We start from the raw sequence: 22,323 nt of genomic DNA on the forward strand, positions 1-22,323 counted from the left end.
AAAAGGAGGCGTCGCCGTAAATTAGCATGTTTACGAAACACTTTATTTATTCGGCTTTGCTAAATAGAATTGTTGGGTCAATTTGCTTAATTTCCCTCATTATCTGTTCCCAAAGTGTATTCCTTTTTTCTTCTTGGCTGCAAAATCTGACTCATGTGTCAAACGAACTTCCAAATTTAACTTTCTTCTTTCGTGACATTTTAACAATTTTTGAAAATAAATGCATTTTATTAAATAATTACCACAAATCCGCCATTTCTAATTGTTTCTTATGTATTTTTCTTGTTTTCTTCGCAAATATCAGTTCGCATAACAGTACTAAAGAAATGTCAATTATTGTGCAGTCCAAGTGGTAAAACTGCACAAATTTGTCAATTACTGCGAAATGCGACGTGTCGCGCGACATTTATGAAGTCGCGACGATGTCAATAAAAAAAACATGCTGCATTTATGAAGTCGCGACGATGTCAATAAAAAGACATGCTGCATTTATGAAGGCGCGACGATGTCATTTGACGCATAACACTGCATTTATGAAGTCAGCAGCCGCCATCTTTTGTGAGTCATGCTCATATAAAATTCATGAGTGAAAATGACAAAAAGATGACATGCCCACACCACCTTGGGGAACTCCCTGTTGCACTCTACGGGGTTTGGACTTCTTGTTCCTGAATTCAACGTACGATGTGCTCAAACAGCGGGGAGTGCCTGACAGTATCAAAGGCTTTTGATAAGTCATGCGCCACCATTAACGTTCTATCACAAGGCCTTTCCTGGTTGAGTCATCGACAAATATATGTATGTGGAGATGGCGTGCAGCGCTGTTCTACAAACACACATGTACCCCAGAGGCCTGCGTTGAATCAACGCAACTATGTAGTGTATCGCATCATTTCGTAAACAAATTATTCATTTTACCAAAAATCAACATACGCCAATGACTACCACCAGAATGCATTTCTGATCTCAAACAATCGGTTTGATTCATTCATAAATGTGTGTGATCTACGAACTACTAATCTGTGATCGTTAATGTACAAACAAACACCACATGAAGAGAGAGTAGTAATCCTACAAGGCATAAAGTATGAGAGAACTGAAAACAAAAACAACACAGTTTTCTAAACATAGCTGTCTACAAATATGGGGAATTTATGAGAGAGGTGTGTTGTTGTGTTATACAAAGGCTGTGTTAGCTAAACAGAGAATGCGTTTGTTTTGGTGTTACGACAACGTACATAGGCGGACATAACTGTGATTCATTTGATCCGTTTAGATTTTTCGCTAGATTCTTTTCGCTAGTTGTATGCATAAAGTATACTCGAAACGAAGTCAACACGAACAATTCGAGCATACAATGCGTTAAATACATACAATGCGTTAAATATGAATCAGCAATGTTTGTGTTTGACTTTCAACAGAATATTGATTACATTCTAACGCAAAAAAGAGAGTGGTGGTGCGTACTAGTATCGCTTTTTCTTGTGTCTACCGCAATTCATAAAATTGGCACCGGTTGCAGGTCACTGATGTACACTGAGGTGGCAGACGCTATTGTCGTGCTGTGCTGCTTACGGAATCCATGCTGATGAACGACAACTAGATAGCTATTTCTGACGCTGGGGAGGTCTAATGCCTCAAGAGTCTTTGCTACAGGCGACAAAAGTGAAATCGGCATGTGCGAATCACTTTCGCTGGCATCCTTGCCTGGTTTCAGTGTCGGGACCACCCTGCCCATTTTCCAGACTTCGGGAACAATGAGGGTGGCTAGCGACAGGTTGCGAACTTTAGTGAGATAGTTCGAAACTCAACTTTTAGCATTTATGCCCATGATATTCAACTTCTCACTTCTACATATTTGCAATGATTAAGTGATAGTATATCCAAACTTGATGAAGATGTTAGTCGCATTTGTACGTGGGCATCAAATAATAATATTCAGATCAATGTGTCTAAAACTAAGTGTATTCTACTGGCTCTTCACATATCACTGTGCAGGATAGAACAGTTTTCCCCTCTGATATTATCTCTTGTCTCGGCTTTGAAATTGATTTAAAACTGAAATTTGGACATCATATAATCTGTAAAAAGAGACAATCGTTACGTAAAATACAGTCCGTCTAAAAACAGCTTTAACTACAATTGCAGTCGACGGCTAATCGGAAAGTTTTAAGCCTGTGGTGTATTTCAATAGTTATTTCAAACACATGGCAACACTGTTTCTATGTTATAAATTCTCTTTCTATCAATGTATCTTTTGTACTAATTAACTATTCGCTACATTTTTGTCATTTTGCTTACTAGTTACAATCTTTGTGCACTTCGATTTCAACCATTCAACATATCAAAACGTTCGACTCCATTTTTATTAGATTTTGTATTCATCTTTGTTGTTAATTATTTAATAAATAAAGTATTATTTAAACATTATCAAACGCGTGCTAACTTTTATTTCAAATACACAACAAAGCCTAAGCAAACATACGTAAATTATGGCATTCGATTCGATCGAGCATTTGCTCGTGAATAAGTTGTCAACACGAAAATAAAACGACAAGATGGGACTCGATCGAAATCATTCATCGGTTGTTTCAAGAGTAGCTGGTAATCAAACCTGTGTGTCCTTCAAGAAACATTATGGATTTTTTATTTTATAAAATTTGGTATGTAGTCTTAGTTGGGAGAACAAATTATTCCGACAGAGAATTGTCGGTACAGGTCCACTTTTTGACATAGCCCCCATAGTGAGGTACCGCCCGATTTTGATAATTTTGAAGGTTTTGGCCATATTATCCAATATTACGTCATATCTAAAAAGCTGAGATTTGGGATTTAGACTTCGTTGAGAGTATAAAACATTCGGACTGAGAATTATCGGTATAGGACCACGTTCTGATATAGCCCCCATAGAACGATATCGCCCGATTTTCGGTATTAATAAAGTTTCAGCCACATCATTCAACCGAAACGGCTGAAATCTGGTCTTAATAAAAATAATTTGTGGTGGAGGGTATAATAAGAGTTCAAAATCATCCCATCATGTTCTTTTTAGTAATAAAAACTTGTATTTATCAGTTTGTTTAGAGATTCATTACTATTTTCATTTCCGTACTTCCCCCCATTCCCTGGGAAACGTAGGACCGATGTTTCAATTTTTTATTTTCTTATCTGCTATGCTTTGGTCAATTCCAAGTGATATATGAGATTTTATATCAATTTTTTCCAGAATCGCCATTTTATTTGAACTAAACTTTGAAAAGCATCCTGCGCTAAATTGGCATATTTCCTTTAAAATGGCAAAAAGTCAAAACTCGCAAAAAGTCGCAGGAAATAGTTTGAATAACCTCTCAATTTATATAAAAAACTAGCGGACCCGGCGAACTTCGTCTCGCTATTAAGGAATAAAATTTCATACAAAAACTCAATTTTCCGACTTTTCCAGAGGGATTTTCTTCCGCAAAGACCTTCTCCTCGAAAATGCGAATAACTGCCAAAAAATTTTACAGAAATCGGCCTAGCCGTTCTCATTTTATGAATTACTATACATTTTTTACACCATTTTTATATATATATATATATATAGATAAAAACGCCAACCCTCATAAAAAATCCATATTTTAATTGCTGAAATGGAATAAATTGGACGTTACATATAATTAACCAGTAACATCTAAATTAACATAACTTATGACTTATAAACCTGTTTAATTTAGATAAATACCTTTACGATAAACCAAAAATACAAAAAAATCGACAATATGTTCACAGACAGCACACGCCTATCGCAATTTTACAACTAATGCTCTGTTCCTTTACGTGCAAGAATCTTCAAGTTTTACTACTTTTTACTCAAAAAGCGTTCCTTTACTTCAGACACCATACAGTTCATCTGACAGCAGTTTACAACTTTTCCTACTTTTGCCGGTTTTATCACTTTCAAAAGTGAAGGAACAGGCCGTAAATAACATCATCGTGAACACAGTAACAAATATCTATGTTAAATGTACCGTTATTCCGTTCCGACTAATCAATTCCAATTGCTGTATATGCCGTTAAGTACAGTCAACCCTCTAGTTTAACCCTTTCAGTGTTTTTGTCGAATATATTCGACATTTAAAAGTAGTCTGTTTCTTTGCGGTTTTTCGGTTATCCTATGTACCGTTAATTTCGACGTTTTTGTTTTTGCTGAATGACAGACACGTGTGCAATTTAAAAATATTGCATTTTTAGGCATTCAGTCTGTTTTCTAATTTTTGAGCGCATCAACGTAAATTGGTCTTAAGATTTGTAAAAACTCCTCAATTTCTGAATCAAAGAAATATATTTTCTGTAATCGGATAATATCGAAAAAAATTGTGAGTACAAGTGTAAAGAAACTTTATAATAAAAAAATAAAAACCAAAACATTTTGCAGTTGCTTTTGGAGAGATTTTTGAATTGTCGAATATAATCGACTTTGGCCTTCAAAGGTTGTTTTGTTTTCATTACATTGATCGTACGTTTACTTGCAGACTCTTGTATTTTTCTTTTGATTTCTTTAGAAAATGACTATGCTTGAAGAAGATTCGGATGTTGATGACGTAATCGAGGATGACGACGAGGTTTTATTTGATGTGCCACAAATCCGATCAAAGGACATTTTCCCTGTCGAACATGAAGCTGTGTCAGATGAATGTATTGATAAAAATTAAACCATTTCAGAGAATTCCCATGCGTATACTACAAAAAGTAAAATAACCTGGCGTGCAGTTCGAACGTCCGAAGTTCGTGAAGGCATTCCTTTCGTGTCAGTGTCAGAAAATACAGGCTCTATTGGAATTGGGACGCCGTTTTCACATTTCAATAAATATCTGACTGACGAGTTCTTTTCGAATGCAGTCTATCATACAAATATATACATATACACATAGCATGGGACAGTTGTCTTTCAAACCATGCTCGGTAGATGAATTGCGCATTGTGTTTGGCCATCACATCATGATGAGTGTTCTAAAGTTTCCTAGAGTAGCAATGTTTTACGACTCCTCAATTGGAATAACTTTTTTACCGAAGAGATGATGACGCGGCGGCGATTCTTCGCCATTCGAAATAATTTACATCTTGTAGATGTAAACAGAAGGAAACAAGGGTGCAAAGATCGGCTTTTTAAAGATTCACCGATCATAGAATTAGTTCGAAACCGTTTATTAGAACTACCACTGGAAGAAAATCTATGTATAGATGAGCAAATCATTCCGTTTAAAGGAAAATTCGTTGCTAAGCAATACATAAAGGGGAAGCCGTGCCCATGGGGAATAAAAGTTTTCTTTTTGTGTGGTAAAAGCGGTATGCCATATGACTTTGTTGTTTACCAAGGCACGGTGCTCTTGAAACAATTTTAAATGGAAGGAGCTTACACCTCGGAAGTTTTTGCGGATTCTGAAAATACAATGTTTATAGATAAGAAAAATCAAAAAACAAAAAAAAATCGCCGGAGCGCTTTTTAAATCAATCGCGATTTAAGTTGACATTTTTAGGGGTTGTTTAGGTTTTCACGATTTTACTTAGAAACCGCATGTCCTATCAAAATGGGACTAAAGAAAATGTTGTAGCTTTGAAAATTCTCTACAAGATTGACCTTTATTATATTTTCGTAGGTTTTACCATTTTTGAGATATAGAAGTTCAAATTGGGACAATGCACTGACTGTATCGCCCCCTTATAAAACAATGTCATGAAGGGTGCACCTTAACTAACTTTTGATGAAAACCGCTTACACAGGGGAAGTTTTTGTGAATTCTGAAACAGCAATGTTCATAGATAAGAAAAATGCAAAAACAAGAAAAAATCGCTGTAGGGATTTTTAAATAAATCGCGGTCAAAAATCATATTTTTAGGTGTTTTTTAGGTTTTCATGATTTTGCTTGGAAACCGCAAGTCCAATCGAAATGTAGCTAAAGAAAATGTTGTAGCTGTGAAAATTCTCATGAGGATTGACGTTTATCATTTGTTCCTAGCCTGTACCATTTTTGAGATAAAGAAGCTCAGTTTACATTTTTTGGTTTTTTTGTTAGGGTTTCGCGATTTTGCTTGAATACAGTAAGTCTTATCGATATGGGACCTGAGAAAATCTTAAAGCTGTGAAAAATCTCTACAAGACTGGCTTAAGTAACTTATCCTAAGTTGTACCATATTTTAGATATATAAGTTTAAGTTGGAAATTTGCAGTCATGACATTGTTTTATAAGGGGGCGATACAGAATTGAATTGAATTTGAATTGTCCCAATTTGAACTTCTATATCTCAAAAACGGTAAAACCCACGATAATACTGTAAACGTAAAACTTGTAGAGAATTTGTATGGCTACAACATTTTCTTTAGTCCAATTTTGATGGGACCTGCGGTTTCTAAGCAAAATCGTGAAGACCTAAACAACCCCTAAAAATATCAACTTAAATCGCGATATGAACATTGTAGTTTCAGAATCCGCAAAAACTTCCAAGGTGTAAGCACCTTCCATTTAAAATTGTTTCAAGAGCACCGTGAAGGTTCAATAACACCAATAAACCAAAAAATTGTGAAAACTGTGGGATTCGGGTCAACAATAGTACTCCATTTAACACAGCGTATTCCAAAAAACTAATTTGGGCATAAACTTTTTTTTCGATAACTATTTTCCTTCATACCAATTATTTGAAATTTTGAAGCAGAACAAAATTAATGCTACTGGTACAATAAGGGTAAATAGATTCGCTAATCCTCGCCTACCAAGTGAAAAAAATGAAACAAAAAGGACGAGGATCATCCGCTGAATGTATAAGTGCAGATGGGAATGTTATTACCACTCGCTGGTATGACAACAGAACTGTAAATCTAGGCTCAAATTTTGTTGGAATAGGCAAACAAGACAAAATCAAACGTTGGGATAAGAGCTCGATTTATTTACTACATTTAAAACAATCAAAATAAAGGTCGAATTAAATAACCAAAAAAATCAAAATATATTTAATAACTAGCAAATGCCCGCTACTTCGTATGCGGAAAGGGCATAAAATTTAATATGGAAGTGGTGAACACTGACGATTCTGTTGTACTAAAACCTATTTTTAATACCAACATTTGATCGATTTAATTCCTTTAATCAGTGACCCTTATTCAAATTTCCCAGATTGCTGTTCTATCCGTACATCCAAATTGTACTAAATTAAGTACCATTTAGTAATTTTCGTACACTTATAGTTCGAATTTCCAAAAACCTTTCTTTGTTACTCTCCATCAGTGACCCCTCATTCCAAATTTCAGGATTTCAACTCTATCCGTTCACCCGAATCAAAATTGTACTAAATTTAGTACCATTTAGTTCTTTTGTTAATCTCCATCAGTAACTCTCATTCCAAATTTCAGGATTCCAGCTCAATCCGTTCACCCAAATCCAAATTGTACTAAATTTAGTACCATTTAGTACTTTTCGTACACTAATAGGTCGACTTTCCAAAAACCTTTCATTGTTACATTTCATCAAAGACCTTCATTCCAAATTTCAGTATTCCAGCTCTATCCGTTCACCCAAATCCAAACTGTACTAAATTTAGTACTTTTCGTGCACATGCAGTTCGAATTTCCAAAAACTTTTCTTTGTTCCAATTTTCAGTTTTCCAGCTCTACACGTTCGCCCGAATCCAAATTGTACTACATTTAGTACAATTTAGTACTTTTGTTAATCTCCATCAGTAACCCTCATTCCAAATTTCAGGATTCCAGCTCAATCTGTTCACCCAAATCCAAATTGTACTGGCATAAAGAAGAAAATATTGGTTGTACTGATGATATTTTGGAAAATTCTATGTTAATTCTTACCTATTTTATAATATGTTGATAATATACATATGAGTAGTTATGATGTAAAGGAGGCAAATTATAATCAATTCATTCATTTTTTTTAATTTTTTATGTATAGTTTGTAAGAACAATAATGTTTAATATTTTATTTATAGAGTAGCTATGAAGTGAGGTGGAATCTTTGTAGTTATATCTGAATTGGCCATTGAATTCACCATATGGCTTCGATTGCAAAGTAATGAAATAAAAAAAATAAAATAAATTTAGTACAATTTAGTACTTTTCGTACACTAATAGGTCGACTTTCCAAAAACCTTTCATTGTTACTTTTCATCAGTGACCTTCATTACAAATTTCAGTATTCCAGCTCTATCCGCTCACCCAAATCCAAATTGTACTAAATTTAGTACTTTTCGTGCACTTACAGTTCGAATTTCCAAAAACTTTTCTTTGTTACTCTCCATCTCCAAATTGTACTAAACTTAGTACCATTTAGTACTTTTCGTACATTAATAGGTCGACTTTCCAAAAACTTTTCATTGTTTCTTTTCATCAGTGACCTTCATTCCAAATTTCAGTATTCCAGCTCTATCCGTTCACCCAAATCCAAATTGTACTAAATTTAGTACTTTTCGTGCACATACAGTTCGAATTTCCAAAAACTTTTCTTTGTTACTCTCCATCAGAGGCCCTCATTCTAAATTTCAGGATTCCAGCTCAATCCGTTCGCCGAAATCCAAATTGTACTAAATTTAGTACCATTTAGTACTTTTCGTACCCTTATAGTTCGATTTTCCAAAAACCTTTCATCGTTACTCTTCATCACTGACCCTCATTCCAAATTTCAAGATTCCAGCTCTATCCGTTCACCAAAATCCAAATAGTACTAAATTGAGTACCATTTAGTACTTTTCGTACATTAATAGGTAGAATTTCCAAAAACCTTCCTCTGTTACTCTCCATTAGTAACTCCCATTTCAAATTTCAGGATTCCATCTCTATCCGTTCACTGAAATCCAAATTGTACTAAATTTAGTACCATTTAGTACTTTTCGTACCCTTATAGTTCGAATTTCCAAAAACCTTTCATCGTTACTCTTCATCAGTGGCCCTCATTCCAAATTTCAGGATTCCAGCTCTATCTGTTCACCCAAATCTCAATTGTACTAAATTTAGTACTTTTCGTACACTAATAGGACGACTGTCCAAAAACTTTCATTGTTTTTTTTTTTCATCAGTGACCTTCATTCCAAATTTCAGTATTCCAGCTCTATCCGTTCACCCAAATCCAAATTGTACTAAATTTAGTACTTTTCGTGCACATACAGTTCGAATTTCCAAAAAGTTTTCTTTGTTACTCTCCATCAGTGGCCCTCATTCCCAATTTCAGGATTCCAGCTCAATCCGTTCACCGAAATCCAAATTGTACTAAATTTAGTACCATTTAGTACTTTTCGTCCCCTTATAGTTCGAATTTCCAAAAACCTTTCATCGTTACTCTTCATCAGTGACCCTCATTCCAAATTTCAAAATTCCAGCTCTATCCGTTCACCCAAATCCAAATAGTACTAAATTGAAAACCATTTAGTACGTGGAATTTCCAAAAACTTTTCTCTGTTACTCTCCATTAGTAACTCCCATTTCCAAAAACCTTTCATCGTTACTCTTCATCAGTGACCCTCATTCCAAATTTCAGGATTCCAGCTCTATCTGTTCACCCAAATCGAATTTCTAAAAGCCCTTTGGTGCATATTTCTAGCTCTCCATCAGTTACCCTCATTCCAAATTCTAGCTCTTGCCGTTTGCCTAATACAAAGGGTACCATATTTAGTACTTTTCGTACACTTCTAGGTCGAATTTCCAAAAATCCAGCCTTATCTACACACCAACAGCAACCCACACTAAACATTTCAAGTTTCTAGCTTCAGCCGTTTCGTCTGGGCGTTGATGAATCAGTCAGTCACTCACCTCACTACTCTTTTATACATATATATAGATATTTAGATGATATCTTGTGAAAAAATAAAAACAATTCTTTTATTTAACGTTCCCAACGCCTCTGATCCCCTCCCCTACCGACCGAGGTCGCGACCACCCTTTGAACGTAGGGACCCCGACGCACCATAACGGTTGGTGCTAAGTGATCATTGAATACCAGCTACAGATTATATTTTTCTATAGTTTCTATCACGAGGTCTGTTTTGTTAAAAAATAATATACATAAAGGTGAATGTATTGATATTAATTATGTCACGAACCAATTCAACCTTAATAATATACATACATACATTAAATACTTACGCATAATATCGAGACAATGAAGAAAAGAAGTGTTCCCAGGATAAAGCCGTGCTGCCGGTTAACCCTGTTGATTGCTTCAGTAAATTGAATGTACTCCGAGAAGATCTTTCGCAGCTAGCTAAGCCAGCAATCATTTTTAAGTATGGAACAAACAGGGTAGCAGGCAGTAATTCACCAGCTAAGCGTATGAATTTAAAAAGAGAAACTGAGCGTGTTGTTGTAACGTAATTTGCCGATGCCTCAAGAGGGCCCCAATATTCCGAACACAGGGAAAGTCCTGCCTTGTCTTCAGCATAGAATTTGCCGATGCATAATAAAAGCATTTCGAAATTATAATCCAAATTTGTTGGTGGCTCCAGTCCTTGACTAGTAAAACTCTGCACAGTCTTTGAGGTTTCATCAGCTCTTCCTCGCAATTCAGTAACTTTCGAATGCATGAAATCAATGAAATCGGTAAATATCATGTGAATCCTTCGGTAAAAGAATTGATATCTGTAAATAGGTACTCATATAAACATCGTATTATAATTATATTCCATTAAAACTCACTGGTATGTCATATTTTTCTCTAGTACATAGCAATAAATGAATTTGAAAATATTCGAACAAATGGCATCATCTACCAACTGTTCGTCGTAGTCGGTTATCGATGTATGATTATGAAAATACTGTGAAACATGCCGCAAACTCGATATTGCCAATCCAAAAGAAAATTTCACTAAACTTAGAATTCCATTGCTTTGATCTGAATTCGATTCGCTCATTAATGCGTTATATACGTGTTGCACATATTCATTATCTCTTATAATATATAAATTCTGTGTCAAATTGTTGTCATCCTGTTTTTGCAAAATGCTTGTGTCATACGCGTACAACAAAGCCATGAGCATGGTAAGAGTAGTATTTTCCAATTCCCCATTTGCTTCCTTGGACTTATGTTGTAATAAAATCTTAAGCAGTTTTATTGTCGTCATCTTGGGTAATCCTCTCTGTGCTGACCAATTAAATAATGCCATTGCTAGTGAAATGCGGATGTCCTCAAAAATCTCTATAACTTGATTTTGATGCTTATTATCGCCAATGGCTCTATTTTTTGTAAGAATTGTCATCTGAAAAGGGGGTAAATATCTTAAAATATTTGGAACAACTCAGAATTTTTAGCTGTAATTAACTGGATCTAAAAATATTTTTCATATTGATATTGATATGTAAGTTTAGTAAAAGAATACATTTTTTGTACAAATTTATACTGGTATGTTCAGAGACACACCTTTTCCTAGGTCGATTCGAGCTTACTAACGTTCATTTACATCAAATTTTCGATACTGGAAGATGGCATTGACTGTTGTTTTGAGATGCAAAAATATTTTGACGTCAAAGCAGTGTCGGAGAATTGCCGAGGCTTTTTGACGCTTTATTATGCCACAATTTATTAAACTTTTTAACAAACGTTTACCTCAAATGTATAAGTAGACATCGGATTTTTGCATATTTTTGAATATTATAACGCAAATAATTCGTTTATTAAACAATAGATGCTTGAGCTTTGTATGTATTATTGATTATTTTCAATATGACATCTAATTAGTAACGTAGTTACAATTGATTGAAATTTCAAAAATATACAAAAATCCGATGTCTACAAATCAGGAAACCAAAAGTGAGAAAGAATGAAGAATGTTGCTGCGAATGACGAACGGTGTCGTGGAAACGGGTTACGTCGTTCGATAGGCGATCAACGCAATTCAAACGTTAGTGGGAACAAGCTATTAGAAAGGTTAGCTAAAGCTTTCTGTTTAATTTTTTTTCTTTCGAGTGTTCCTAAAACTTCAAAACAATATACAATCTTTGTATGTGTGTACAGGATTTAAAATGCTAACGCCGTATTAGCAAAAGCACTGAAAATTTGCGGCTTTGCCTGCTAAAATTTCTCCGAAATACATATCGTCGGTGTCATGCTTAAGTGTTCCATACGCCATTTGCCTGTTTCGAGAAAAACTCAAGTTAATGTTTTAGTCCATACAGGCCAGATGTGGTGCAAAAATCTAATACTTTAAGAGCTTAGTTTTACTTAACTAAACTCAAAGAATATATTAGGAGTCAGATATCTGCTATAGTCTAGAAGTTATGGCCAATTTTTATAAATAAAAAAGGTTGTTGATTTGTTCCATAGGATCTTTTTTTCATGTTTTTGGCAATTTGTGTCACATGGAACACTTTATGTCACATTTTAACAAACAAACTTTTGATCAATTGTGTTCCACCTCCATTATGTGAAGTGCTGCTGTAAAGCTGAAAATTCGGGGGCTTCAATAAAACAGTTGCAGTAGAAAATTAATGCTTTAGGTACCATTGCTATATGTTTCCTTTACATTTATTCAAGGAGTGGACTCCTCCACTTTCGAAAAATATAATTTTTATTACCTTATTTTTATTGTCTTATTTCATCGTTTAATTCATTCGAAAAAATCAATAATCGTTCTTTGAACTATTGGTAGTGGCAATAGAATTATATTTTAATTCATTTTCTGACATTTTAATTATCTTACATGTATTTTATTAACCGGGAGGCGTTAAATGTAAGAAAAAATTAATTTTAGTTTCATATAACAATACAACATTTTAAAATATCTTGGTTTAAACACTGTTCGTCTTCAGTTTTTAAACCTAGTCCTTTAAAGCAATTTGTTCCATACACCAAATTGTTCTTAACTTGACAAAATTGGGCAATTTTTTGTTCCAAACGCCATCATTTTTTGAGAGGAACAATTCGTTTTTTTTTTTCTTTTTTGTTCCATACGCCAAACGGTATGGATATGGAACAAAAAAGTTCAAAGTTATTTTGTTCCATACACCAGGCTTTATGGATATGGAACAAAAAAGCAGATTTTTTGCGTCGAAAGTGGATATGGAAAATAATGACATTTTTATATCTCGAAAACTATAAGAGATAGAGGAAATCTGACAAGAAATTCGAAAAGAGCAGGGTTGAAAACTTTGAAAGGTACCTGTAACTCAAAATGTAAAAAATGGTGTATGGAACACTTAAGCATGACACCGATGATATGTTTAGCAAAAAAGGACAACAGCAACATGTAGCAACAAATTTCATAAAAATGATCCTAGCGATGCTTATGCTATTTGATTTTGTCGCTATAATAAAATAGCCTCGGACACGCATACTCATATGTAGACATCGGATTTTAGCATGTTTTTTATTTCTTATCCGATTGGACTCAAATTTTGGATCTAGGCGTTTTGAGGGTCAATTTTTCGATATTTGGGGTCATATCAAAAATATGCAAAAAATATGCAAAAAATATGCAAAATATATGCAAAAAATATGCAAAATATATGCAAAAAATATGCAAAATATGCAAAAAATATGCTAAATATGCAAGTGTTTTTTTGACAAAAATCGTCAATTAAATTTGGAAAATCATCAAAAGAGCATTCTAAATTAAGTTTTTTGGCGTTTAACATAGTTTTTTGCAGATTATTATGTTTTTGAGACTCTCCAGATATTCCGCCACAGCAATAAATCTAGACTTATGTTTGGTTTACATTCGGCGTCTTTTCGTGATTTCGAAGGCGTTTCGTGATTTCGCGCGAAATCATGCAAAATTTATCATGATTTCGCATACAAAAATGAAATCATCTTATTTCGTGATTTCAGCGAAATCAACATCGAAATCACAGTACACATGATATACAACCTTGCTTTTGCCTAAAAAAGTACCAAAAGTTGCAACACTTTTCACGTATCACAATAAACAAGGTAGATGTGCGAATTGCTGAAACAAAATATGTTAATATCAAAATTTGTAAACAACGTGAAAAAATATTAAATTACATTGTTACAATGCTATTTTGCATTGTGTTCCCGTACTTTTTTCAATCGTAATGTTAGAAAATAGACCGAATTGTCAAAAATTGCTTCCCCATACAAATTTCTTAAAAAATACGGGAACGAAAAAATGACGGAAATTGCAAAAACTCCAGCAAAAATGCCAAAATCAGCGTATCAGCCATCGTGTTCAGATGCCAAAAAACATGCTGCCAGTTTTTACTTGGCCAATTTTTTATAGCAGAGAACAGGAGAAGAGGCTTTTATTCAAAATCAAGTGCAAGTCTTGCTAGATTTCGGAGTACTGGAACGCATTTCTAGCACTAAACGGCGGGGAAAATACTGCAAGTAGTAATATTTTGCAGTTTCTGAACACAACTTTTATGTATCAAAATTTATTATTATAATGTCTCAACGATAAAATCATTTTTTAGTTTTAAATTTCTTAGTATTATAAACAATTAATACGATATATAGATAATTTTACGATCATTTTCGAAATAAAGCAGTAAAGTTCTATATTGTCGTAAATTTTTGATGATTAATTCAATTTACAACAACTTTTTTCTAAAATTCATGTTTGATCAGCTGCGCATTTGCATCTACCTTGATTATTGTGATATGCTTGAAATCAACAAAAAAATAAGTGTAAACACCGGGGTGTATTTCAGGATTTCGTGAAATCCTGTGGATTTTAGAGCGCAAGTGTAAACTTGGCATTAAAGACTTAAAACAGTTTTCACAAGGTGAGAAAATGTCAAATAACCCAGCATTCCTATTACAACATAATTTGCTTCCTATACAAATGTAGATAGATAATGGAAAATTTTCAAAAACTCAGTCAGAAATGTCAAAATCAACGTGTCCAAATATGATAATAGTTTCTAATCGGCCAAATTGCCTAGCAATAAAACAAAGGAGCTAGAGTTAGTCATCGCTATTTTTGTGTAGATAAAAGCGCAATTTTTTCTAGTTTTTGGAAAAAGGGTTCGTTTTTTAGAGCAAAATGGGAAAAAGTACTAAAATTACAATTTACGATTCCAGGTTCTGGAATATAAGTATAATTAGAAGTATACTTTTTGAATATCCACATATTATATTTGAATATATGTTATAGTGTTTAGTCCTTTATTCAGTATATACAGACATAAATTGGCAGTTTTTGTTCTTTGTGGTCAAAAAGCTTTTTTGGAAAAATGCTCTAACTGCCGCTTTAATATTGATGACATGGTTTTAGTTTAATGCACTAAAAATACATAATTTTATAATATCGATGTATATTGTACGCATACAACCGCTTAATTTAGAATTGGAAAATGTTCACTCCTCGGCGAAAAGTAATGCATTATTATTATACCCATCCACGATGAATAATAAGCAAAATTAAGAACGCCCAATGGTTAGTGCAAAATGATATAACTTAGAAAAACCACACAATAGAGTGGTAGTGGTAAAATAAGTCAAAAACCTTAGAATTGTCTTTAAAATGGCCAAACCACTCACATATTTCTGCTAGAAAAGTATTTGGAATGCTAATAAAAAACAAGTAAGCCAAGGCTATAGTCGGACGGGGCCGACCATGCAATACCCTACACCTTTACCCTTGGGAATTAGCTTTTCACATATCAAAATTTCTAACATAATAATTGTTTCGCTTTATTGCAATTTTCATCAGGGGGAAGATCAGTAGTTCTTTTTTCATATGTAGTCTACTTTGTCGGTATATGCCCTCCAGGAAATAAAGTATAGACCAAAAATATTTTTTTTTTTATTTTTCACACAAAAGAAATGGTCCATTTCACCCGCTAAATAATATCAGATCATCATCCAAAATTATAGGCATCTTCCCCTACCTAACTCCCAACCTCGTGCAAAATTTCGTGATTATTGGGCTATAATTGCGACCTCTAGTGAGTTTATCATTACACAACAAACAAATAACAGGTATATTAGGCTGTAATTCTGTTATCTTATCATGTACACAAACACAATTGACATCAATAGAAAGGTCAAGCGTTCCTCTTCCAAGTATAGCTTACTTGCCCGGAATGTCTCTTCCAAGAATGATGATATAAGCTGTATACTAAAATTTTTCACAATTTTCACACAAATGTTTTGGTCCATTTTACCCTCTAAATATTATCTGATCGCCATCTCCAATTGCAAGCTACTTCTTCGTCATATACTCTTACCTTACTTAAAATTTCGAGGCGATCTGACTATTATTGCGACCTACAGAGCATGTACAAAATCGGATAAAAATTATGTTTTTGGTCTAAATATTTCACGATTTGCTAAATATTTCACGATCATCACCAATTAAAATAGCGATCTATTCTGATGTGAAACCGACCTCCATACCAAATTTCGTGACGATCGGTCCATAATTGCGGCCTGGAGTTTGATTACAATTTATAATGGACAGACGGACACACGGACGGACGGACGGACACACATCTCAAAATCGCTTTATCTCGCCGAGATATGAAGATTGGTATACCACATTGGGGGTCTCCGACGAATATTTCGCGGTGTTACATGAATTTTTACCAAAACAAACTTATAATACCCTTTCCACATAGTGGTGTAGGGTATAAATATAGTTCATTCATTCCTGCTATAGTTCATTCATTCCTGCTACATAACCCTTTTGTATACACAATTGTTTAATTTATACCTGTCCGTGTACTCGATAGTTTGTACTAATTATTACCAGTGCTTCGAATTTTTACAGTTGTTTAATGCAGAAGTTGGTAAAACAATTGTTTCAGCAACATTTAGTTAAAATGATCGAGTACAAGGACAAAACTTTCATGACACATTAGTCTTGTTGTATAGGATATAAATAAATACATTAAGAAATATATTCGCCCTAAAGTTGCCAAATGCACTATACACCTAAAAGGCAAAGATTTCAAGGTATATTAATTTACAAAACGATGAAATTCAACATCTGTCTCTAGGTTTGCTTACATCCTGATGTAAACTTTAAAAGCACCATATTTCTTGCACTACTTTCAAAATCTTATTGGCTTTTTCTTTTTCCGGATTTTCGAGTAGAAAAATCTCACTATTTTTTACAGGTACAGCACTTTCATTTAAGTGTTCGTTATTAGCAATTACAATTTAAAAAAGTATTATTATTTAACTTCCACGAGTGATTTAATCATATAACATAATTTATTTCCCTTACAATTCGTTAATCCGAACAATTTGATAATTCGGACACCGCCGAAACCTGTGGTGTAGGGATTATCGCGAATGCACTGTATATATGGGAACAATATCCAAATCTGAATCGGTTCTTACCAAAATAGAGGTCGCCCTAGGGCCAAAAAATCCCCAATTTTATCCGAAGTGGTCTATAAATGTGACATGTGCATTGTTTTCAAAAAGACATGCCGAGATGGATAAGTGCGAATCTATGCAGATCATCAAAAGGAACTGTGGGTCTATTTCGTTTCATTTTGCATGTTGCAAATTCATTCACTAAGACATAATACCCTTAGTGTATTAAAATATAGTTATCAGTACAATCATGAATAAAAAATCCGTGCATAATTTGTTTCCTTTCCCCAATTTCACAATTTTTTATTTCCGTATTTATGCCCAAAAAGGGAATATTTTTGTCGATTCGACTTGAATACGCCATAATGAAGCGAATTTAATAGTTTTCAACTTTTAACAAATATTGATTTTAAACGAATTTCACTTTTTAAAATTATTTTCCGTGTGGAAAATTCAGAAGGAAATATTCATGATTGCACAGTATATATTTTTAATATGTTTTTAATAAAATATGAAAGATTTTATGATATATTCAATATTTTCTTAGTCTTAATTTCTAGCTCATTTGTTATTCTGTCAGACAATTTTGGCCTAGCAGAAACTATCAACATATTTTGATACATACATTTTGACATTTCTGATTGAGTTTTTGAACAAATTTTTATTAGAAACCAACTTATGTTGTAATAAGAAGACTGGGTTATAGGACATTTTCTAAGTCTTTTAATCCAAATTTATTGCTGTGGCGGAATAATAATTAATAACATGATAATCTGCTAAGAAATCGACTTTTGACGGCAATAAACTTAATTTAGAACACTTTTTGATGACTTTCCAAATTTAATTTGATGATTTTTGTCAAAAAAATTATTTGCATATTTTGCATATTTTGCATAATTTTTGCATATTTTGCATATTTTTTGCATATTTTGTGCATATGCAAAATATGCAAATATGCAAAAAAAATAAAAATATGAGCCTGTCATTGCATTCAGTTTTCTTCAAAACGAATTTTGGTCCAATCAGAATTTTCGTATCTTTATTAATAAAAAATATGCAAATATGCAAAATCCGATGTCTACTCATATGTTGCAGCACACATGATATACACATACATATCTGAAAAGATAATAAGGAACAAAGTTTCAACGGCTTAGCCAGATTTTCAGCAAACAATTGTTTTTGAGATCAGGGTTACCAGTGTAATGCATTAAAAATCACGATATAATTATTTCCACTTTTTCGTTCAAAGGACATGTAAATTTTTGGTGAAGCAGTTTAATATTTGTTTTCGTTATTTTTAAACAATTATTATCAGTATTTTTTATATTTTACCATATGATGAAGGCAATTTGACATTAAATGACACCCTTTTTGTTACTGCGTTGGCAACACTACTTCCAAAAAATCCCTCGATTGTCGGTTTGCTTAGACGATTGGTCAGCTGAGTGCTAAATATGTAGCGTGATTGTCGATTACGCCTAACGAAAAAAAGCTTAGGCGTACAAAAATGTACAAAAATAAATATGCGTTCGGTTGCTTTTTTAGCCGTGTGTGTCAATGTTGTGTAGCAGTTGGAGTGTACAGCTAATGCTAATGGTTTTAGATGCTGGCTTTTAAACTCTGGTGTGTACTGATTGAATAATATGCAAACAATTTTAAAAACAATCGAATTCAATGATTTTTAAAATTGTTTTTAAAACATTTGTATGGAAGAATTTTTTCAGTTTTGCAATTAACAAACATATCATAATCATATCCACAACTGGACTATGTGGAGAAAGTCCTAGTAGGTCTTACTGACGAAATTCTTCATGTTACAAGTAACCATGGTTTAGGTGTTCTTCTCTCTGTTGATTTAGAGAAAGCTTTTGATAGGCTTGACCATCATTTGCTTGTATTTAACCCAGATATGCCGAATGTACTACAAGTAGTACACCTATTATTTGTAGGTTTCTGTGTCTGTTTTACGTTAAATTTTCTAATAAACTTGTGAAGGCCACACTCCGTCAAATTCCGCCTTTATATCTAAGAGCACCATACCCGTAGATAATGAATCGTTAAAATTATTTTTCACCATGTTCGTAATCTTCACTAGAGGGTGACAGGTGTTGCGTTGCCTTCGGAAACCGTATTGTTGTTGAGGTAATATATTGTTACACTTTATGAAATTGTTAATCTGCTCCTGTATTACTTTTTCATAGATTTTGCTAACACATGACAATAGGCTGATGGGTCTGTATGATTTTGGATCTTTAAATGCTTTATTTATTTTGTGGTTTGGAACTATTTTGGAAAGTTTCCACTCTTTTGGGAAATAGCACAATTTTAAGCATGCATTTAGTATATTTGTTAAAAACCTAACTCCCTTCGTCGGCAACATTTTAAGGCATTTTTTGTTATTCCATCATTCCCTGGTGACTTTATTTTTAAGGTTCTTTATATTCGTAGAAACCTTACTGCATGTCGTGTAATGTATGTCGTTTGAACTTGGTAGGGATGCGTCGACTAAGTTTACTGTGCTCATTACTTCTCGAATAGTATCTACAGCGCTAAGTGACGAAGAAATTGAATGATTTAAAAGGAAATTTGATGCTAATGCTTCGCATTTTTCTTTTTGGGTATAATACGTTTCATTGCCCACTCTATGATTAGGAATTATATTGATTTTTTTCTTTGGCTCTCTCCAAACTCGTTAACATTCTATTCCAGTTTTCATTCCGGAATTCAATCCTTTTATTAATAATATTCATTTGACATCTGTCATGAGGATCTCTATACCGTTTCCAATTTCGCTTGTAGATATTCCTGAATTGAATCATTTCATGTGTTGAGGAATTTGATTTAATTTGCTCTTGAATTTACATTTGGGTACGCTTATTTCGATAGCATCTTTTATAATGTTTGTAAAATTGGCCACCATATCATCGATGATTGATTCTGAAATATCTTCAATTATCTTACACTAGAATTTCTTGAAATATATTTCCAATAATGCAACCAACTCCCAGTTTTCCAATATTATAAACGATATTACGAATTGGGCCAATTTATCTGGTGCCAAAATATCCTCTACGAAATCATCAATTCTTCACATATGTCGTAAGCACAACTGTACTCCCGCAACTTTATCCACAAATGGACTTAACATCCCATACGTCAACGAATTAAAAATCTTGGGTGTAATTTTTGCAAGAAACTATCGATGGAACCAACATATCAATAAGCTGAAAAAGGATCTGTTGCTCAGATCTAATGTAATCAAATACCTGGCCTCCAAAAGTTTTACACATATAAACAACCTAACCTACTTAGTTAAAACCTTGGTTCTAAGCAAAATTGACTATGGTTTATACCTATTCGGCAGCAGCCCAAAATCAATTCTGAAGCATATCAAAGCTGTATATCACGATAGCATAAGATGTAGTATCTATGCCCACAGGACTACTCCCATAAACACGTTATTAATCGAATCTGGGTTACCATCTCTTGAACAGCGAATCGCTGATGCCCGCAACCGTCTGTTACCAAAAATCCTGTCATCTAAATCTTCCATCATAGACGCAGATATTTCTAAAATATTAAAAGCAAAAAGAATTCCTAATGTTCCATCGGTCTTATATCTTTCCATAACGAACAACGTTCTCAACTTTAAATATAAGCTACCGAGCTACAAAATGAAGTATCCTACATGGATGTTTTCCGAAAGACGTTGCAATATATCGCTAAGCTCTCTCGGCAAGAGTACAACTCCCTGCGATATATATGCACAACATTTCCAACATTTTTGCACACAACATTCTGATTGGAAATTTATTTACACGGATGCTTCTAAGACTAACTCTACAACATCGTATGCAGTCGTTGATTCCAATGGTAACACATTGGCCAAAAAACCCTTATGGATTTTACATCTATTTTTACAGCTGAAGCTGCAGGTATCATTGAAGCTATAAACATAGCGCTTTTGTCAAAACAGAAAACTATAATTTTCTCTGACAGTCTGTCTGTGCTCAAAGCAGTCTTGAACGTCTCTAAAACAAACTGAATGTCTGTGAATAAAATTCGAGACTTGTTAACAGATAAAGATAACATACAACTCTATTGGATACCTGGCCACGTTGGCATCACAGGAAACGCACATGCTGATACAGCTGCCAAATATGCATGCACAGCACCTCTAGTGTGTGATGACATTATTGAAAAAATAGATTTGAGAACTCGTATTGAAGCTGAACTTGAATGTATATCATTTTCATTACACCAACATCAATCCCAGTCGCGTCAACCCTATTTATCCTACCAATGTAGAAAAAAGGAAAATACGGACATTTTCCAGACTACGTATGGGCCACACAATTGCCACACATCAACACCTTCTCAACAAAAATACTGACAACAAATGCCAAAAATGCGGCAATATCAACACCATAGAACATATGCTACAATCATGCAACGCTTTCGCAAAGTTACACAACGCGTACCTCAATAATACTGGATTAGCAATGCTTAAGTCACCGACTTCTTTTAACATTAATGCTGTATATAACTTCATAACACATTCTAACTTCATTATATAACAAAATTAGTCTTTAATTTATAATAAGTATTTTAAAAATGCTAGCTGATGGCCTTTGTAGCCAAAGCTACCCTCTTATTAACTTTGTATTTACTACTAGTTAATGTAATAAATAAATAAATAAATAATATTTCCTAAAAAGATTCCATTTTGCTCTGTTAAAGTTGTAGAACCAATTTTCAGACTTCTCAGCATTGAAATTAATCTCAAATTTAACAGGCAGATGATCAGAAGCCAAATTGTTCAGTGCCTTTACAGAGCGAATAAATGTAGGTATATCTGTAAGCAATATATCGCTCATTTCATCTACGACGATGTTATCCATATTCCGCGACAATGTACGGTTCTTATATTATGGATACCTTCTCACTCTAGTATCAAAGGTAATGATTTCGCCGACATGACTGCGAAAGAAGCACTAAATTTACAGCACGTCTCAGAAATGCCATGTTTTCACTTCAGTTTGTTCAGCGTGTATAAATCTAAGCA

At 33.9% G+C, this 22,323-nt stretch overlaps 1 protein-coding gene across 2 annotated transcripts in view; it reads right to left on the reverse strand.

The window, feature by feature from the left end:
• The window catches only part of Nup205 (nuclear pore complex protein Nup205), a 273,611-nt gene that overhangs the window by 226,077 nt on the left and 25,211 nt on the right, over positions 1–22,323 (reverse strand). For both annotated transcript variants that reach the window (XR_012411979.1, XM_073979163.1), the window contains exons 4-5: positions 10,670–11,229; positions 10,121–10,612 (exon numbers count right to left, since the gene is read on the reverse strand). Coding sequence is in view for 1 of the 2 variants with exons in the window: in XM_073979163.1 (XP_073835264.1) it covers positions 10,121–10,612; positions 10,670–11,229 (1,052 nt within the window). In the remaining variant the exon portion in view is untranslated. The remainder of the gene's footprint in view (positions 1–10,120; positions 10,613–10,669; positions 11,230–22,323) is intronic.

Source organism: Musca autumnalis, unplaced genomic scaffold, assembly GCF_047663935.1.
Source record: "Musca autumnalis isolate F117 unplaced genomic scaffold, ASM4766393v1 scaffold_3, whole genome shotgun sequence".
NCBI lineage: Eukaryota > Metazoa > Arthropoda > Insecta > Diptera > Muscidae > Musca > Musca autumnalis.